Source organism: Hemiscyllium ocellatum, chromosome 10 (genome assembly GCF_020745735.1).
Source record: "Hemiscyllium ocellatum isolate sHemOce1 chromosome 10, sHemOce1.pat.X.cur, whole genome shotgun sequence".
NCBI lineage: Eukaryota > Metazoa > Chordata > Chondrichthyes > Orectolobiformes > Hemiscylliidae > Hemiscyllium > Hemiscyllium ocellatum.
Window position 1 is genome coordinate 25,513,546 of NC_083410.1, and position 20,005 is coordinate 25,533,550.

A 20,005-nucleotide genomic window follows, 5' to 3' on the forward strand; every position below is an offset into this window, starting at 1 on the left:
TTGGCACCAGTATCCATTCGTAGTTATCACCATGTTGCAGTCAGCTTCGAGATAAATCCCCAGCAATTTCTTCCTTCATGGGGCAGTTAGTGGGAAGGTGAGCTGGCAGGTTTTTTTTCCCAAAGCTATAAGCAAATTATTGAAGTATCTCGCTCAGTACAAATTACTGAGTTCTTTATGTACTAATGACATTGAGTGCTGGAAAGCAGTTTCTGCACTCTGAACAATTTCATTGCAATGGACCAAACTGAGGTGTGTAGTGATTTGTGACAAATCCAACCAGATGGCAGTAAAGGGTGATTTGGTAACGGGATACTGCCCTCTGTGGAGTTATTTCAAGGTCCATTTAAATTTTGCAAAATGTTTCTTTAAAAATGTGCAATGATTGAAGCTGGAGAGGATTCAGAAAAGATTTATCAGCATGTTATTGGGTATAGAAGCTTTGAGTTATAAAGGTAGGCTGGGACCCTTTTCACTGGCGTGTAGGAGATTGCAGGGCGACCTTTAGAAGTTGATAAAATAATGAAGTACATAGAGAGGGTTAATGGTTGTTGCCTTTTCCCTAGGATGGAGGATTTCAAGATTAGTGGGCACATATTTAAGGTGAGAGGAAAGAAAATATAAAAAAGACATGGGCACATTCTTTTACACAGAGGGTGGTTTGCATGTGGAATGAACTTCCTGAGGAAGTGGTGGATGTAGGTACAGTTATAACATTTAAAAGACAATTGGATAATTACATGAGGAGGAAAGGTCGGGAGGGATATAGCCAACAGGCAGGCAGGCAGGTAGGACTTGGTTTAGTTTGGGATTTCATTCGGTTGGACTGAAAGGTCTGTTTCCATAAGGAATGACTTTGTGGACCAACGTGTGAGAGTCACAGACCTGAATGTATGCTACAAAATATAAAGCAATGACTGAGATGTAGTGATACTGTAGTAACTTTGAAAAGGAAATCAAAACTTCAGTTAGTTTGGGGCAAGATTTATAAAACAGAAATAATGACTGAGCGTCCTTCTTGGTCTGTCTCTGCTGTAATTCTGGGGAAAAGGGAGCATGGTTTCTAGTTGCTGCTGAGTTAACCTGTTCATTTCCTTAGTGCTACAGCTCAAGGAATCTCACTGAAGTGTAAGGTAAGTGTGTCTGTTTTCTAAAACATTAGTACAGTTCATCTTCTGGTTAGCACAGGGAGTTCTGATAGTGAATAAGTTATGAGGGGGGAGCAATTTGCTCGAAAGTAATAATTGTAATTTTAGGTAACTAATTGAAATTTAACTAGTCATATCAGTTGATGGGTTTTTTTTTGTTCTGCCTGTACAATATGGTCAATCATGGACACTGAGAGCATCCCTGACTATTACAGCTGCAGAAAGTGTACCCAGCTTCAGCTGCTCAGTGAACGAATGGATAAGTTTGAGCAGCAGTTGGAGATGCTAAGGAGACACAAATGACTGACAGTGTCATAGAAGTGAAAGAAACGTGGTCACTCCCAAGGTACAGGAAGGGAAGTGGGTGATGGCTAGATGTGGCAGTCAGTCAATGCAGGAGGCCCCTGCAACTGTCCTCCTGTCAAACAAGTATTTGGCTTTGAATACTGGTGAAGGGGATGGGCCATCAGGTGTCAGCAGCAGCACCCAGAGCAGTGGTACCACAGCTGGCCAACTGTACAGAGGGGAGGAGCAAAGCATAGAGCAATAGTAACTGGAGAGTTGATAGTCAGGGGCACAGACAGACTCTTCTCTAGCTGCAAGAGAGACTCCAGGATGGTGTGGTCCCTCCCTGGTGACAGGGTCATGAATGTCCCTGAGACAGTTCAGGAAGTTAGGTAGTAAACTAAAAAGCAGGACCCCTCACTGTCCTATGTGCAAGGAGGCAAGGAACAGGATAGTACAATTGAACATGTGGCTAAAGAATGGGTGAACCTGGGAGGGCTTCAGATATGTGGATCATGAGAGTGCTTTCCAGGGGAAGGTGGAACCTGCACAACAAGGATGGGCAAATTGGAGGGCCCCTAGTATCCAGGCAGGGAGGTTCTATCGTGCCTCTCGGTGTTTAAACTAGAATGACGGGGGTGAGAGCTAGAGTAGCAGGTCAGTGAGTACAGCGACTGGGGAAAAGCTTAAGTCTAAGGCAACTACAGTTAAGAGGAAGAGCAGTTGGGGAGAGGTTGCTGAGCTCAGTGGAACCGGAGGCTTGGGCTGTATTTGTTGCAATCAAAACGCATGCAGGTAAGGTGAATTTAGTACTTGGATTAATGCATACAATTACAATATTGCTGTCACAGTCATGGTTGAAAGAGGGACAGGATTGGCATCTTAATGTTCCGGGATATCGATGTTTTAGATGAGACAGTAGGTAGCAAACGTAGTTGCAGAGTTGCCTTGCTGGTTAAGGAGTATATCACAGCTGTGTTGAGGGAGGACACTCTTGAGGAATCTTGCAGTGAGGCATTACGGTGGAGTTTAGGAATAGCAAGGGTACAATCTCAATGCTGGGATTGTACTACAGACTCTTCAGCCGGAGATAGAGGGAGAGATATGTAGTCAGATTCTGGAAAGATATGAAAATAACAACAGGATTGTTGTATTTGGTATTCACCAAAGCGAGCAACATGAGGGATGTTGGGGTGAGGGAAAGGTGTTTGAATACTTTTGGGCAGGTCAACATGATGGAGGAAATGTAGGGTGCCTTGAAATACATTAAGGTAGATGAGTCCCTGGAACAGAAGGGATCTATCACAAAATACTGTAGGGGCAAGGAAGGAAATAGCTGCAGCCTTAACAGATACTTTACAAGCTCTTTGGCTTCAGGTAAGATTCCAGAGGACTGGAGAATGGCCAGTGTTGTTCCTTTATTTAAGAAGGGAAGTAGAGGTAATTCGTGAATTGAGCCTGATGTCGTGGCGGGGCAGCTGTTGGAGAAGATACTGCGTGACAGGATTTATTCACATTTGGAAGCGAATGGATTTGTTAATGAGAGACCGCATGGGTTTCTGCAGGGAAAGTCATGTCTCATTAACTTGATTGAGTTTTTTGAGGAGGTGACAAGAATGATTTGAGGCAAGGGTAGTGCATGTTGTCAACAAGGACTTTAGTAAAGCACTTGAAAAGGCACCTCATGGCAGGCTGGTACAGAAGATGGAGTCTCCTTGGATCCAAAGGAAGCTGACTTATCCATAGAAGACAGTAGCAGTGGAAGGGTGCTTTTCGGAATGAAGATCAGTAATTAGTGGTGTTCCGCAGGGATCAGCGCTGGGACCTTTGTTTGTAACGTAGATAAATGATCTGGAGGAGAATGTAGGTGGTCTGATTAGTAAGTTGGATGACACCAAAATTGGCAGAGTTGCAGGTAGTGAGGAGGATTGTCAAAGGGTACAGCAGGATATAGATTACAGATTTGGTGAGAAATGGCAGATGGAGTTTAATCCAATCAAATATGAAGTGATGCATTTTGGAAGATCAAAGACCGGTGTGAATTACCCAATAAATGACGGACCTTTGGGAGCACTGACATATAAAGGGATCTGGGTGTTCAGGACCACAGATACCTGAAAGTGACAATATAGGTGGATAACATGGTCAAAAAGGCATATAGCCTTCATCATGCAGGGCACCGAATATAAAAATTGACAAGTTATGTTACAGTTGTACCAAACTTGAGTTTGGCCCCATTAAGAATATCAAGTACAGTCTTGATCACCACACTAACGAAAGGATGCTGATGCTTTGGAGAAGGTAAACCCTCTATGCACCAGGATGTTGCCTCAGCTAGTAGGTTTTAATTATGAGGAGAGATTTGATAAACTTGGATTGTTTTCATTGGAAAGACAGAGGCTGAGGGCAATTTGATAGAGGTCTACAAAATTGAGAGGCATAGATAGGGCGGACTGTCAGAGGCTTTTTCCCAGGGTGGAAAGGTCAACTACAAGAGGGCACAGGTTCAAAGTGAGAACAGGAAGGTGTAGGGGAGAAGTGGAGGAAAGCTTTTTCAGAGGGTGAGTGCCTGAAACACACTGCCAATGGACACGATGGAAACAGGCACATGAGCAAAGTTTGAGGCGTATCTTGATGGGTGCACAAATATGACACAAATAGAGAGCCAGATACCATGCATGGGCAATTAGTAGTGGGTCTAAATAAGGACTACGAAGTGGTGCAAGCTTGTTGGGCCCAAGGGCTGTATTGTACAACCAGCTGGCAAATTGCTTTTTACACCAGTCTCAGTATGCTTTTTGTAGATACTTAGAATGGACTCAGTATTAAAAAGTAAGAAGCACACTTTTTCATACTTTTCAAAACCTCAGTGCTTGAATTTTTCCATATCTCTGCTTCCGCTTGTTGCAAAATAATTTTTGTCAGCTTCCAGGCAGTAATGAAAGTATTTCAAGAGCGTATTTGGAATTCTCATGCTGTGATTTTCCCTGAAAGTTGGTACTGGAAGCATGCAGGACATGGTTCATTGCTTGAAGTGGTTTGACACTCCAGACTTGTTGCCAGCTTGTCTCCCCTCCAGAGCCACAACATTTTGGGTTTGTTTGTAACCCGACCACCAAAAAATCCGCACTAAAATGAGACGATGCAATCTGACTGGTGGCTACGGACAGCTTTTGATCAGGATTGTGTGTTTGTCTCAAAAACTAAAATTCCATTTTTTGTTAAAATACACAGCCATGTAGCTACAAAACAAACTCTCTTGCCTTTATTTATTTATTTATTTATTTATTAATATTTTTCTGGGCATTTCCTGGATATTTTTTGAATACTTGCTGTGCTGTCAGGAAAATGATTATCAAGATGATTGTGTTTGGCCCTTCTGTAAATTACTATCACTTTGGTTTCGCTATTACCTCATTCAACTCCAGGCTAAAATATTAGGAAAAGCCCATAAGTTAGGCTTGCATTCCAATGTATAAGGAGTGCCTAAAGGGATGTTAACCTGAGTTTCTGTCTGCTCTTCTAAAAACCCATGACAATGTTTGAAGAAAAGCAGGTAATTTCCCGCAGGTCAGGTCACTGCTTTAATCTTCAAGATTCCACATGTGGAAAGGCTTTGATTTCCTAATCATAATTCACAAAAGTATAACTAAAAAATCGAATAATTTCTCAGAATGTTCGGTATCAAATGCGTGGGTGCTAGCAATATTAACATTGCTTTAGTTTCTGAATGTCATCATGCTGTTTGTAATGTTACATCAGTTAAGCCCGAGGCACTGTTGAAGATTGACTGGACTGAACCAGACCCAGTAAATCTTTGAGGAACCTCATGATAAAGCGTGAAATTAAAATATCCAAACATTCCTTATTTGACAGCCGCACTAAGAGAAAAAGCTAATAATGCTCAGCAACCAACCAGACACCACATCAGAAAGATAAACCAAGTTCATGTTTTATTGTTGATGGCTGTCATCAGAATTTCAAATCTCATCATAGCTCTGTTTCCCTCTCCAGCTGTTTGTTAACCTATTGAGTAGTTCCAGCACTCATTCTCTTATCAAATTTCTGGAGTTCGTAGTAGTTTTTTAGATTTCCATTATCACATTGTAGTATATTACTGCACACTATCTGGTATATAAAATAATGCATCCTGCATAAGTAAGCCTTTTTTACTGCTTTCAGCACAGACATCTTGAACATTGGCTATTACCTGTTGAAACGTGAATTGAGGGCTAGGGGGTGTAGTGGAATCTGAAGTGGAAATCCAAAAATAAAACTGGTTCAACTTAATGAGTTATAGTTAGTCTGGGTTGGCAGTGGTGTGAGGGCTAGACTTACCTACCTTCCTTCCTCTTCCAGTTTCCACAGACCCATTAGTTAAAATCTATCGGAGCTAGGAATGCTGTCACTTTTCATTAAAACCTCCCGTGGTGTTACTTAGATTTACTTGGGTTTGTATTTCATGAAAATAAAGGAAGAATAGGTGTGTACTAAGACTTTGAAGTAGTCATGCTGGGCATTGTTCGAGGTAAAACCTTGACCTAGGAAATACTAGTTACTGATTTCGAGAGATTAGATGGTTTCCTATAGTTTTAAGTCCCATTTAACTTCAAAACAAAAATATTTGATTTTACCTCACTTTCACCTCTACTCTGAATCTGATTCTTCAGAGGTCTGTGCAATTTGTCCATCTTTAGTTCTTTATTTGTAAAGAATGACAATTGCAACTTTCTTTCTACTAAATATTGTCAATGAAGACCGTACCACCTTTGTAAAATGCTGCATTAATTTAAATGACAATGAATGATGCTTCATTTTGCCGTTTCTGCATCAAGTGAATGGCTGTACTATGTGCCATTAGAGATTTGAGTTTACCAAGTCAGTCGACTCTATTCATCTACATTATGATGTAATACTTTTGGCTTCTCGAGCAATGGCCCTATATTGAAACTCTTAAATGTTTAAACCTTCATAAATAAAACATTTGACACCAATGGTTTAGAGATATGCTTATGGAAAATACTGTAAATTCCTATTCCTGTGCACGTTATATATTCTTGGAATCGTTTGTCCTTAAACCATAGCTTTTGTGGTGACAGTGTGCTAATCAAAGGTTCTAATGACAAGTTTATGGCACAGGAAGACAGACAGTCTTGTGTTGTATTGATGAATGATATCTGCATCACGCTTGTTCTGGAATACAATTCTTCTATGGTACTGTTTTCAATTAGAAAATGAGCTGAACTTTCAGCTCATTTTATTTCAACAGATCTGTAATAAACAAGTCATAGCCCTTTGTAATATAATCAGTCTGACCACAATTGGCCTGCTAATATCATTTCCTGTGGGTAATCTCTCTGAACCTTCCTGTCCACTGAATTTTGTCGCCCACTTTTCTGGAGTCAGTTACTAGCCCACTTCACCTTGCGCATTGTTCACTGTATTGAGATCAGGACCAACCATCTCCTCATCCTTCTTTTGAATGAACGCATCAACATTCTAAGAGTGTACTTTTTCATTCTTATTCACTGTCGGGTCCAGCTGCCCACTTCCCATAATCGAGAAAAAAGCCTAAAAGATTGTGGATACTGTAAATTGGAAGCAAAAACAGAAATTGTTCGAAACACTCAGCAGGTCTGGCAGCATTTGTGAAGAAAAATTGAAGTTAACATTTCAGGTCCAGTGACCCTTTCTCAGAATCCTCAGTTCTGAAGAAGTGTCATAGGACCCGAAATATGAGTCCAACAGCACAGAGGCCCTTTGGCCCACCAAGTCCCTGCCAATCAAAAGCTAGCATCAGACAATTGTTGGAAAGTTCCACCACTTTGACTAACCAATAGTGAAAGAATGGTGATGTAGTTTCCAGTCAGAATGAGATGTGGCTTAGAGGGCAACTTAGATTGTTGTGGTTCCCATGTATCTCCTGCCCATGTCCAGCTGGGTGCTTGAGGCCATCGATTTGGACAGAACCGCAGAGGAGCCTTGGCCATCCATGTGGAGCACTGTGCCACGTTGGAGGGAGTTAATGGTTATGGTAGTAGATCATGTACTGAGGAAATAGATTGGCTTGGTTACATTGAGGGTAGGATGAGCTATATTCCTTCAGACATATGGTGAGTATTCCATCATACTTAACACTTCACATATGCCCTGCAAATTAAGCTTTATAGAGTCTGGAAGTGAGTTCCCTACTGAGAGATTCAAGTCTCTGACTGGCTTTTTTTAACCATGGTATCATTTGGCTGACCCTGTTTAGTTTCTAGGGCTAGAGTGGTGCTGGAAAAGCACAGCTGGTCAGTTAGCATCAGAGGAGCAGGAATGATGAAGGGCCCCATTCCTGATGAACGGCTCCTGCCCAAAATGTTGATTTTCCTGCTCCTCGGATGCTATCTGACCTGCTGTCCTTTTCCAGCACCACTCTAATCTCTACTCTAATCTCCAGCATCTGCAGTCCTCATTTTCGCCAGTTTAGTTTCTGGTCAATAGTTAATCACCAGGATGTTGATAATGGGAAAGGGGGGGTGCGGATTCAAGGGGGAGATGGTAAATAATTGGGCTTGTTCACTGCCTACTACTGTGTATAGATGTTACATGCCACTTACCAGATCAAGTCTGGATGCTGTCCAGCATGTCTTGTTGCATATGCACGCACACTGCTTCCATTTCTGACTATTCACCAATGGTATGGAATGCCCTGTGAGAACGTTAACTGCTTCTGAACTCTATGATGGAGGGAAGGTCAATGATGAAGCAGCTGAAGAGGTTGGACCTAAGACCTCAGGAATTTCTGCAATTATATCTGGGGAATGAAATAACTATCCAATGAAATGCGTGGCATCTTTTGAGCTAGGCATGATTTCAACCAATGGCGATTTCCCCTAAAACCCATTGACTGAAATTTTGTTGGGCCCACTTAATGCCACACTCTGTCAAATGCTACCTTGATGTCAGGAGCATTAACTCTCTCTTGAATTCACCTCTCTGCCGTCCATGTTTGGGTCAAGGCTGTGATGAGATCAGGATCCGAGTGCCCCTAGGAGAACCCAAATTTAGTGTCAGTGAAGAGGTTATTGCTGACTAAGTGCAGCTTGAAAGCATTGTCCGTGAAACCTTCTGTCACTTTGATCAGGAATCGATGGCTCAGTAGCTTTTGGTTGGGTTGGAAATGCTTTTTTTTCTGTTCAGGGCAGGCATATTTGTGGCTGTCCTGAAGCAGCTTGGCTACGAGCACAGCCAGTCATGGAGCACGTGTTTTGGTGCTCTCACTAGGATGTAGTCACGACTCTGCTGTTATAGAGTCAAACAGCATGGAAAGAGACCCTTCGGTCCAACCAGTCCATGCTGAATATAATCCCAAACTAAATTAGTCCCTGTTGTCTTTGCTGTATCGCCAGAAGTCATTTCCCTTCCTTCAGGATAGTCACCATTAATGTTATTCCTTGAGGTCCTTTTTTAAAAAGGACAAATTACTTTTGTGGAACATCAATAAAATGTACCCACTAATAAGGAGTGGCTTATTTTAACCAAACTTGCCCACTGCCTGTTTAGATTGGCTAGCCACTTTACAGCCTGGCTGAGTCATTTTGTTTCCACTGACTTCAATTTTGAGTTTTCCATTGAGTAGCTCAGGTTTTAAAACAATGCCCGTTTGATGGACTCAGTAAATCTACATTCCTCTTGGTCTGCTGTAAAGAAACTTGTATTCTGTGTGTTTAAAGCGACCGTTCAGTAAAATGTCAAATGTCATTTCTGTTTGCAGCAACACGGGAAAAGGGTGGTGAAGTGACATGAGGTGAACTGCTCTTTCAGAGGCCCAGCATAGATCCAATCGGCTGATTGGCCACCTCCTGTGTTGTAACTATTTTATGCTTCCCAGCATGGTGGGACTGACCCCTTTTCACAATGGTCTTAGCTCTTGCATTGTGCCCGCAGTTGTCTGGTACTCCTAAGTGTGATGGTAGGAAGACTACAAAACTTGCTTAGGAACAGTAAACACAGAGTCTCCAATCTTTATTGCTTCCCAGTGCTATCGAATGAGAATGACTCTGCCTAGAATTATCCTTTCCTCTTTCTGATATTTACCATACAGTTATTAAGCTGTGTTTGAAAAATGCCAAGGTAGTGTACCACAATGACAAGTTAATACCGTGAGAGGGTTAAAATTTGTCTGATAAATGAAATGTTCTTTCTTCAAAAAGAGGCTGAAAGCTGGCAAACTCTCAAGATCCAAGGTGAGGAACAATAACGACAGCCCAGGTAATTCCCACATAAGCTATGAAATCAAGAGAGCAGTGAGAATGAAGAGAAAAGGTGCCAGCTTTAGAATTGACCAAGCAGATGGGTGAAAATACATGTTGTCACTGAGGCACAATAGCGGAGAGAATTGTAAACACAGGAAAGTTGTGTGCAAGTCACATTTCCCAAATCTCTGCTTCTCATATGATGTGGGTCTTTAATTTTAAATCTGCAGAGAGCACAGCAAGAAGAGTTGGAGAAAATTGAAAAGCACATCCAAAAGTCATCTAAGGATAATGCCAAGCCCTTGGACAAGCCTGAGCAGTAAGCTTGTTTTAAGCCACTTTTAATGCTTTTTGGGCAACTTTGCCTCAACTGCTACTGTCGCATATTTACTTTTTCATTGTTTTGTTGTCTGTAGGTCTATATGTTGGGCAGGAGAGGGCAGGGTATTGGAACTCTAACTTTGGGAGCATGCAATGACTGACTACTTTTCCCACCAGGTTTCTGTATGAGCTGGCTCAAATTGAAAATTTCTCCGAACGAGTGTTTTGTATCCTTTTCCAGTCCACTTTCCTGGAAAGTATTGCTGCAATTAACCGTAAGCTGGAAATAATGGATAACTTATGCAAGGTAGGCCTCAACACACAAACACAATACATGCCCCATTCTCATTATTAACTTCCAAGGCTACAGAGTTTCCTCTCCTGCTTTTTTTTCATGTTTCCTTTTATGGTTTATTGAAGGGCGTTTATATAAAACAGTCGCTACTTAACATTAACAGTTTTTTGCTGTTTTTAAGACCATCTTATTGGTGATGGTGGTGAGGGATATGTGTGGATCAAACATTTTCCATTTGAAGATTTTTATGGGTGAAAAATGCAAATACATTAATTACAAGGGTAGGGGTAGTGTGGTGCTGGATGTGGCTTTAGGAACTTCACATGTATTGCCAAAAGAGTAAAGTGAAGAAAAAAATCAACTTTTAAGATGTTCGGAAATGGTTTGCTATAATAAATGGTGAGTATTACTTAATAGGTCATCTTGTAAACAGAGGTGCTGATTGTTGAAACAAGCTTTACTTTTCCAGAAAGATATAAATGGAGCATTACTTGGAGAACTGTCCAGATTCTGGTAATCCTGAGAAAGACGTGACATGCACTCTGGCAAATGAGAGATGAAGTATTTTCTTTCTTTTATCCTTGTGCATTTATATAATTTTGTATGGAGTACTTGTCCATTTATCATTTTTGTTTTAATTTGTGCAAGCTTAAAATGCCTGTAATGCTAATTGAAAGTTGTTCCAGTGTCTGGCTGGCATCTGATATCTGGTCCAAATATAAATGTCAGCGAGTTAGAGTTGATGTGACAGACAACCATTTATGAGATGATGAAAATAATTTCTTCATTTAAATGTATGTATGCTTTAACTACCGTTCAGTAATTTGTTTCCAAAAACATTAACGTCACATTACTGTAAAATGTTTAAATGTGATCATCCTATGCTCCAAGAGACAAAAGGCTTAATTGGAACAGCTCCTGTGTTCAGTATCCATGGGGGAGATGATCGTGAAGTAGTAATGATGGTCAAAAGTGCAGAAGCCAGGTTAATGCTCTGAAGGCAAGTTTTCAAACCCCACCATAGCAGCTGGTAGAATTTCCATTCTAGGTTGATTTGTAGAATCCTGACAGTGTGGAAGCAGGCCATTCAGCCCATTGAGTCCACACCAACACTTCAAAGAGCATCTCACCTATGCACGCTGTGAAGCAGCAGTGCTAACCATTGAACCACAAAGTTATTCCTAAATTCAGCTTTTGAATCACCTATAGTATCCCTACGGTATGGAAGCAGGCCACTTGGCCCAACAAGTCCACACCAACCCATTCCGCTAACCTATTGTGCTGCATTTCCCCGACAACTACACCTAACCTACACATCCTTGGTCACTGTGGGCAATTTAGCATGGTCAGTTCACCTAACCTGCATGTCTTTGGGGTCTGGGAGGAAACTGGAACACCTGGAGGGAGCCCACAAGACGTGGGGAGAATATGCAAACTCCACACAGATAGTCGCCCGAGGCTGGAATGGAACCCGGATCCCTGGCACTGTGAGGCAGCAGTGTTAACCATTGAGCTACCATGCCACCCATACAACAACCATTCAAATGTACATAGCAAAGACCCTTCAATTGGACTACTTTTTTCTTTATTCTTTCATTGGATTTGGGTTGGAAAACTTTAATGAAACACTGCCTTTGAAAAGGTCTTAAGTGTAGTTGACTAGAGATACATATCCGTGGATGGGAAAAATAAAACGAGCAGCCAAATTTCCCTGGATAATGAAAGAGACAAAGAATAAATTGAAGCTGAAAAAGCATGGATATGACAGCTGATGCAATTTAAAACCAGATTGAGTACAGAAAATTTAGGTGGGAAACTGGAGAAACGTAGTCTTAAAGGAAGAGAATGAGAAGAGACTAACAGCTTAACCTAAAAGGGAATCTGAAACGTTTTATATTTTTATAGATGTAAATAGAAAAAAGGGTGATGAGATGTGACATTAAAAAGGGCATTTCACTTAAAGGCAGAGAGTATTGCTAAAGTAGGAGGTGAGTATTTTGTTTTCCTCGGTAATGATGGGTAGAATGTTACCACGGTTGTAGTGGAAGATGTGGTCAAGATACCAGAGGATGCTAATTGATAAAGAGGAACTGGTAGGTTATGCTAAAGTCACTGGATCAGCTGTGTACAAGGATACTAAAAGTAAGGGTGGAAATTGTAGATGTTCTGAAAGCACTGCTGGCTCACAGCGCCAAGGACCTGAGTTCAATTCCAGCCTGGGGCGACTGTGTGTGTGGAATTTGTACATTCTAGCTGTATCTGCATGGGTTTTCTCCAGGTGTTCCGGTTTCCTCCCACAATCCAAAAATGTGTGAATCAGATGAATTGCCCATAGTGTTAGGTGTATTGGTCAGGGGGAAATATAAGGTAAAGGAGTGGGTCTGGGTGGGTTCCTCTTCACAGGGTTGATGTGGACTTGTTGGGCCAAATGGCCTGTTTCCAAACTGTAGGGAATCTAATAATCTTCCAAACCTCTTTAGATACAGAGATTGTACCAAACAATTGGTGAATACCACATTCTTGTTCAAAAGGATGCACGGATAAGTTCAGAAACTACAAGTCAGTCAGTTTAGCCTCAGTGATGGCAAAATAGATTTTGTTGGATTGCCATTTTGAAATGTCAATCACCTGGGAAGATACAGATTAATGAAGGAAAGCCAGTATGAATTTATAGAGAGTAAATTGTGTTGAGTCAAATTGCTGGAGTTTGGAGTTCGCAGGAAGGGCTGATAAGGGGATACTGTTTTTGTGCTATACATCACCACTCTCAACACTCCAGGGAATGAAATATTTCTCCCAATGACTATAACATGATTTGAGTATGAGAAATTAGCAGACTCCGGGAGGAAACGGTGAAGGGAAGAATATTGGTAGGCATAAGCTGTGTTGAGAGTTGGGGCAACAGAGACTGAGGATTTAAAGATCAATAGAGTGGGTGGAACAAGATGACAGGCTTCAGTTTGGAAAAGATTACTGCAGGCTAGCTGAGGGTACTGAAGGATCTGGAAGGCGTTGCACCCATGGTAGTTTTATTGGGATTTTGGCAGAAAATATAGTAAATGGCGAAGGTTTAAGGAAGAATGAGATATCATCAAAGTAATTAACTTTCCAATCAAATTATTGTCACTGTAATCATCCTCTAAGATTTGTAAGGTAAAAAGACATGGTGTAAAACCAAATTAAACAATTGGTTAGTGATACGGTCATTAGATACTTTGTAAGTGCTGTAGATTTTCCCAAGTCTGTTTAAACTAAGCTTTTTATTGTAAGACATTTTGCTCTAAAGATGACCGTTTCTGAACCCCAGACACAGTCTAAGGATATGGGGAAGGCCATTTAGGACTGAGACAAGGAGAAACATCTTCACGGAGAGTGGCGATCTTGTGGAATTTTCTAGCACAATGTGATTGAGGTCAAACATTGAATGTTTTCAACAAGGAGTTAGTGTAGATCTTGAGGCTACAGGGTATGGGTGAAAAACAGGAGCAGAATGCTGAGTTGGACAATTGATTTTATTGAATGGCGGAGCAGGATAGGAGAGCAGACTACTTACTCCTGCTACTCTTTTCTATACCTTTTATGTTTAAGCTGTGGTTAGTTTAATGGGAAATGGTGGCATGTTTACTGTTGAGCTTGTGTTTCAGAGGCAAAAGTGAGGACTGCAGATGTTCGAGGTCAGTGTCTAGATTAGAGTGGTGCTGGAAAAGCACAGCAGGTCAGGCGGCATCTGAGGAACAGGAAAATTGACGTTTTGGGCAAAAGCCAGAGGTTGTATTTTCAATTTTTACTGCTGAAAAACAAAACTATAGTCAATAAATATAGTCAATTCACTGGCATTGAAAAGCAATGATGAAAGTTGGCATTTTTTTAAGAAACCCAACTAGTTAATTGTCGCAAAAAACTTCAGTCCTACAATCAAGCGTACGTCTGACAGTGAAGTGGCCCTAGTAAATTATTCAGATGAAGAATGAATGCACTTTAAAAAGGCAATGAATACACCTTTCACAATGTCCCATATCCTAAAAATAAGTATTGTTAGTTTAAATGCTGCTGTTGCCAATTATAGTAATCATATTACTGGTAATTAATATGAAAGTACATCATGTATATGTCATTAATATGATAATGCATAATCATGTGATTGTTCACTTGGCATGATTATGATAAATGAGGCAACAGCTTTAGAACTATTTATTTTTGGGATATGGAACATTGGGAAAGATGAATTCTTTGTAATTGTTTACTTGGCACTTGGAAATTTAAAGAAAATTATTTATAAATGGTTCTCAAGGGCCAATTTAGGCATCTTGACCTTAGAATGATGTTGATTTCAGAACCAATGATTATAATAAAGTTAAGAGCTTGAGCTAAAACATTTTTTCTCTTATTGCCTCAGACACTCCAAACAAGTGCCAGTGTAAAGCAGGTGCTGGGTCTGATTCTTGCTTTCGGAAACTATATGAATGGTGGGAACAGAAGTCGTGGCCAAGCAGATGGTTTTGGCTTAGAGATCCTTCCAAAGCTCCGAGATGTGAAGAGCAGTGTAAGTACATGGTCAACACAAAACAGGCTTTGCTGGAGAAACAGAAGGCTCACTTGACTCAAAGGTTAACTCTGTTTTCTCTCTAGAACTGCTGCCAGATCAGTTGAATTTCTCGAGCATTTTCTATTTTTGTTTCAGAATTCCAGCATCGGCAGTTCTTTTATTTTATGTGATGGGTGCACTTGTTTGTTTCCAGAAAAGCTGAGCATAAACCTGTTTGTAATCTTCCAACTGTTAACCTGTAGTGTTGTGAACAATCAAAGCTTGGAAGTATTAATAATGTTTATAGCTAATTTAAGAGAATGTGTAGAAAGTGGCAGTTACCTAGAGAAAGCAAATTGTAGATAGCCGTATAGTATGAATTATCTGACTCTTTTTCAGCCAATGGTTAAAATGCAATGCTGTGGACAGCTAGGTATTGCGAGCATTTATGCTGTGTTTGTAGATAACTCCTGACTACTGGACCAAAATCATTCTTCAAAGTTGTTGTGTGTGATAGCTCTTGGAATTATTGTCTCCACCTTTTGGGAGAGTGGACACTGGAATTGAAGCATTCCATCCAAAAACAGATAATTGTGGTTGAGAAGTTGAAGGTGGGTTTTGCTTTACATTGGCTTGGTTCCCAGATGTCTGAAGGAATGGTTTTTAGCGTGGCTTTTATGAGGTTACAGGAAAATGTCCATTGAGGAATACTGAATCAGCTTGTATCGTATCAATCAAAGGACATTATTAAAGAGGAGGTACAATGTGGTCTATAAAATGCCCGACAGAAAGATGAAAAGTTCTTTAATGGTCAGTATACAGGAGAACCAATTGTGTACGCTATAAGAAACTGTGGGGCTAACGGTTTACAACAAGCTCAATAATATATGTAAAGCAAGTTTCTTTTTCGATTACAAGTTACACGTGATTGAGTGGATACCAACAGTTTAAGCACTGGTCAGTATTATCTCTGGCAAGTTGCAAATGGTCATCTTAAGTTTTAGTTTTCTTCAGATTTAATTGAGCCATTTAAAAAAAAATGAGTGATCTTTCTTGGTCTGGATGTAAACAAGATTAACATTTCATTTAGACATAATTTAAAATAAATAATTTAGCTTAAAAGAGTCTGATCAGAAATGCCAACTGACATTGCGAAGAAAGGGAGAATTGTGAATAATTTCCCTGCAGTGAATAAGGGTGATGACAAACTGGGATGTGGGATAAGAGAGGTTGCTGAGTTTATTCGTGAAGGAAGTAGCACATCAATCAAAAATAGTCTAGTAAAGAGATTAAGATGAGTTCATTTCCTTCAGTAACACAGAACAGCTTTGATTTGTTTCCAGTTACTGAACCTGTGCAGTACAAATGTAATTTTTGGTTCTTTTTATTATGTGCTGAATCACTTTACGGCAAATTGGCTCAGAGCAATTTGAATGTGTAGAAGTTTTTTGAGTCATTAGAACTGACATGAATTTCTTACCAGCGCCAAAATGACTGACTTGCGATGTCTTGCTGCCAATCTTCCTTTAAAATACCAGTGACTGAAATTACTGGTTAATTTACACTGTACCAAAAATGTAATAAGAAAATGATTTTCTGGCCTGGCAGATTCCAATTGACCACTTCCAATTGGCACATTGCCGTTAATCTTCAAAGTTACTGATGATTAGTCACCACCTAAAAATTAACTGTGAAATAAATCTTATAACTGCTGGCTCCTAACCTGTCATCAAAATTGATATGCAACTTCCATCAGCATGAGATAGGCTTGATGGACGTGTTGGTCATTTCCTGCTAGCTATCTTTCTTGTAATTTCAGTAGAAGTAAACCAGAGGTTGTTACTGGATCCAAAGAAGAGTCCTATCAGTTGAAACATTTACTGTGGCTCTCTGTCCATAGATGCTGTGTTTCAGTGGGGGTGTTGTTTATTATTATCAGGTTAATCACTCATGTGCATGTTAACCTTCAGTTCAAAACATAACCAAATATATAGCCAACTTGTGTATAATTTATTACATTGTATGAAAAAAATATATATTTGCATTTCTTATTTTTGATTTCAGTTTGTCAGCATAAGTTTCAACTGCCCATATATTGTCCTCTCAGTATAAAAATCTGGTTACAGCTGGAAATAGAAGCATCTTATTGAAGTTCTTTATGTTGCATTGATCAGGACAATTCACAAGAAATGCCACAGTAAAGGGGCAACAATATTCATCCTGTATTAGAGAAGTGGAGCCTGATTGGTAGCAGTGTTGCAATGTGAATCTACCAGTTAATGACTTCACTCGTGTGCACGATACGATGAGCCTGACTGGCAATCGTAAATTGGTTGTCAGTTCGCACACTCAGACTTGCATGGCAAGTGTGGTCCAATTGCAAATCATATCTAATGTTAGATGCTGTTGAGTTTTGAAAGTGTTGGCTACTTGCATAGGGTCAGTACCTTGTTGCAAACAGCCAAACTGACTTGCAGTGTGATATCAGCCATTCTCTTTTGAGTGTATGACCTACGTACCTAACATTACACTGGCACTGAAATTCAAATAGCATCTTCCTTATGTGTGATAAACAGGAGTGTTTTTTTTTGGTAGCATCATACCATTGTGAATGAAAATGTTGTTTTCTCTTAGATTTGGCATTTCTTGCAAATTGTCCTGCTGAAAGCAAGACCAAAAGCTTTGACAAAATTAGTCCCCTTTTTTTTTCAGCAGTATACAACTTCTGTATCACTAAATGACTTTTTGAAATCAGGTTTTAGCAAAAGAAAAATATTGCAGATGTTGGAAATCTGGAGAGAAAAATCAATGCTGGAAATTGTCAGCTGTTCTGGCAGCATTTGTGAAGAGAGAAAAAGTTAATGTTGCAAGTCAAACATGACCTTCAGAAAGAAAGTAGAAATGCAATGGGTTTCTTTTGATCCCATAGGATCTCTGTCCCTGATTATGATTTTTTTTGTCCTGTATCCGTCTGAATGTTGTTCATGATCTTGCTTATAGACCAAACTGATCTTTATTCTTCCATTCAGACTTTCACTGGACAAATGCTTGGTGTTCTCGCCATAGCCATTAACGCTCCCTTCGTCTTTTGTTCCATGACATCTTTGTCATTTAATCCCTCCTGTCTTGTACCAACCAAAAACCTTCACTTTTGTTCTTCCTTCTCTTCCACCCCTGCCCTCACTTTTCAACAGCATTAAAATACGTTGCGTTCTTTCTTCTGACAGTTCTGAATGAGGGCCATCACGACTCATTTGTCATGCTTCTCTCTGCACAGCTGCTGCCAAACCTGCTGGCTATTTCCAAAGTTTTATTTATTCTGTAAAAGTCTGGTTGCCTACTTCTGATGGCTTTAGACTTGCTCCAGGCCTCTACATTGTGCTGTTGAACCTTATGAACTGAGAACCAGTTCAGTTCTTTGAGTTTGTTATCATAGCTTAAAACATGATCCTTGAAATTAATTTTGAACTAATGATTTTGTTTTCTTTAAGCAGTGAATTCCAATGGCTAATGAGGGAATAGAGGAGTTAATAATCCTTGACAGTGTGGGAGCTGAATTAGTGAATAGTTGGGATGACAACATCACTGAAGCACTACTGGGTTAATGACTCTCAATATTGATCATTTCCCTCCTGCGCGCCATCAGTAATCTCTCTTTGCCAGTCATACCGTGAACATACAGTGAGCAAGTAGTTAGAAATGTACAGAAAGAAAATCATGAATCACAGCTTCTTGCAACTTCAACAGAATGGTAGCAATTAATATCCTATTCCAGGAGACAGCAGCCTTCTGTTTATTGAAAAATATTTTTTAAAATTTGCCTGAAATGAAAGTTGAAAGCTAACAGAGTTGGTGATAATGTTAATGTTTTGGCATGGAGAGACCATTGTCTGTAGGCTAATTGGAATCGGGCAATAAACAAAAGTGGCTCATCAAATTAGTGTTGTGCCGTAGGTACCAGTTCTAGAGTGTCAAATACTTGCAGTTTATATGAATTAATAGATAAAGAGATATAAAGGATGGTTGCTCCATTTTTTGACAAAATAAAGATAGGGAAGAAAATAAGTAAATAGGGCACAATAAGTTACAAAGGATATATTAGGTGGCTGAATGGAGCGCACAGTAAGTTGGGAGGGGGGTTGGGGGGGGAGTAATGTGACATTGTCCATTTTGACAGGAAATAAGAGAAGCACATTTTCTAAATGGTGATACATTGCAGAGCTCTGAAATGTAGAGGGATCTGTGTGCCCTAGTTTGGTTATGTGACTTTTTGAAAAGAACAGGCAGGAAAGAGAGTGAGTGTGGTAGAGTATCTTTGTTAGTAAAGAATGGAATAAGTAGGATAAGAAGAAATTATCTAAGATTACATGATGGATGGAGATCATTTTTTAAAGAAAAGGAAGAACTCACTTGTCAGACAGTCGACCAACGGAAATACTTTGCTTCAATCTTCATTGAAGACTGTGTGAAGTTCGCACATTCTCACTGTGTGTGTGGGTTTCCTGCCAATTCTCTGGTTATCTCCTACAGTCCAAAGATGTGCAGGTTAAGTGGATTAGCAAAACTAAATTACCCATCATGTTCAGGGATGTGTAGGCTAGGTGGGGCTAGCCATGGAAAATGCAGGGTTACAGGGATAGGGTACGTGGGTGGGTCTGAGTGGGATGCTCTTCAGAAGATTGGTGTGGACTCAATGAACCAAATGGTCCTGCTTAAACACCATAGAAATTCTATGATTCATGGTGGTGAACATGAATAGCAATCTAAGAATACTATGTAATGAAGATACTAAAGAGGGAAGACAGTAAAATTAACTACCACTGGAGAAAATGTACGAGAAAAACTTCTGGAACGAAGTCACCTGGATCTGATTAATTTTATCCTTGGATTTAAAGATAGCAATTAGACGTAGTGGTACACGGGTAATACTCTCTCAAGAATGTTATATTCTCGAAAAATCCCAAAACTGTCAATGAAAGAGTAAAAGGCAGTGATATAATGACAGGGTCCATTCTATAATCTGATATTTAAAAATATATAATCTACTCAAATGGATTTAACATGGCTTCATGACAGTGAAATAATGCCTGACAAATTTGAGTTCTTTAAGAATGAAGCAAGCAGGATAGATACAGGAAATTCGGTCTAAGTAATATATTTAGATTTCCAAAAGGTGTTTGATAAGGTCCTG

The 20,005-nt window shown here is 40.0% G+C and overlaps 1 protein-coding gene across 1 annotated transcript in view; it reads left to right on the forward strand.

The window, feature by feature from the left end:
• Positions 1-20,005, forward strand: part of fmn2b (formin 2b) — a 451,369-nt gene that overhangs the window by 270,780 nt on the left and 160,584 nt on the right. The window contains exons 10-12 of the mRNA XM_060830804.1: positions 9,904-9,992; positions 10,172-10,301; positions 14,686-14,832. Of these exons, the coding sequence (XP_060686787.1) occupies positions 9,904-9,992; positions 10,172-10,301; positions 14,686-14,832 (366 nt within the window). The remainder of the gene's footprint in view (positions 1-9,903; positions 9,993-10,171; positions 10,302-14,685; positions 14,833-20,005) is intronic.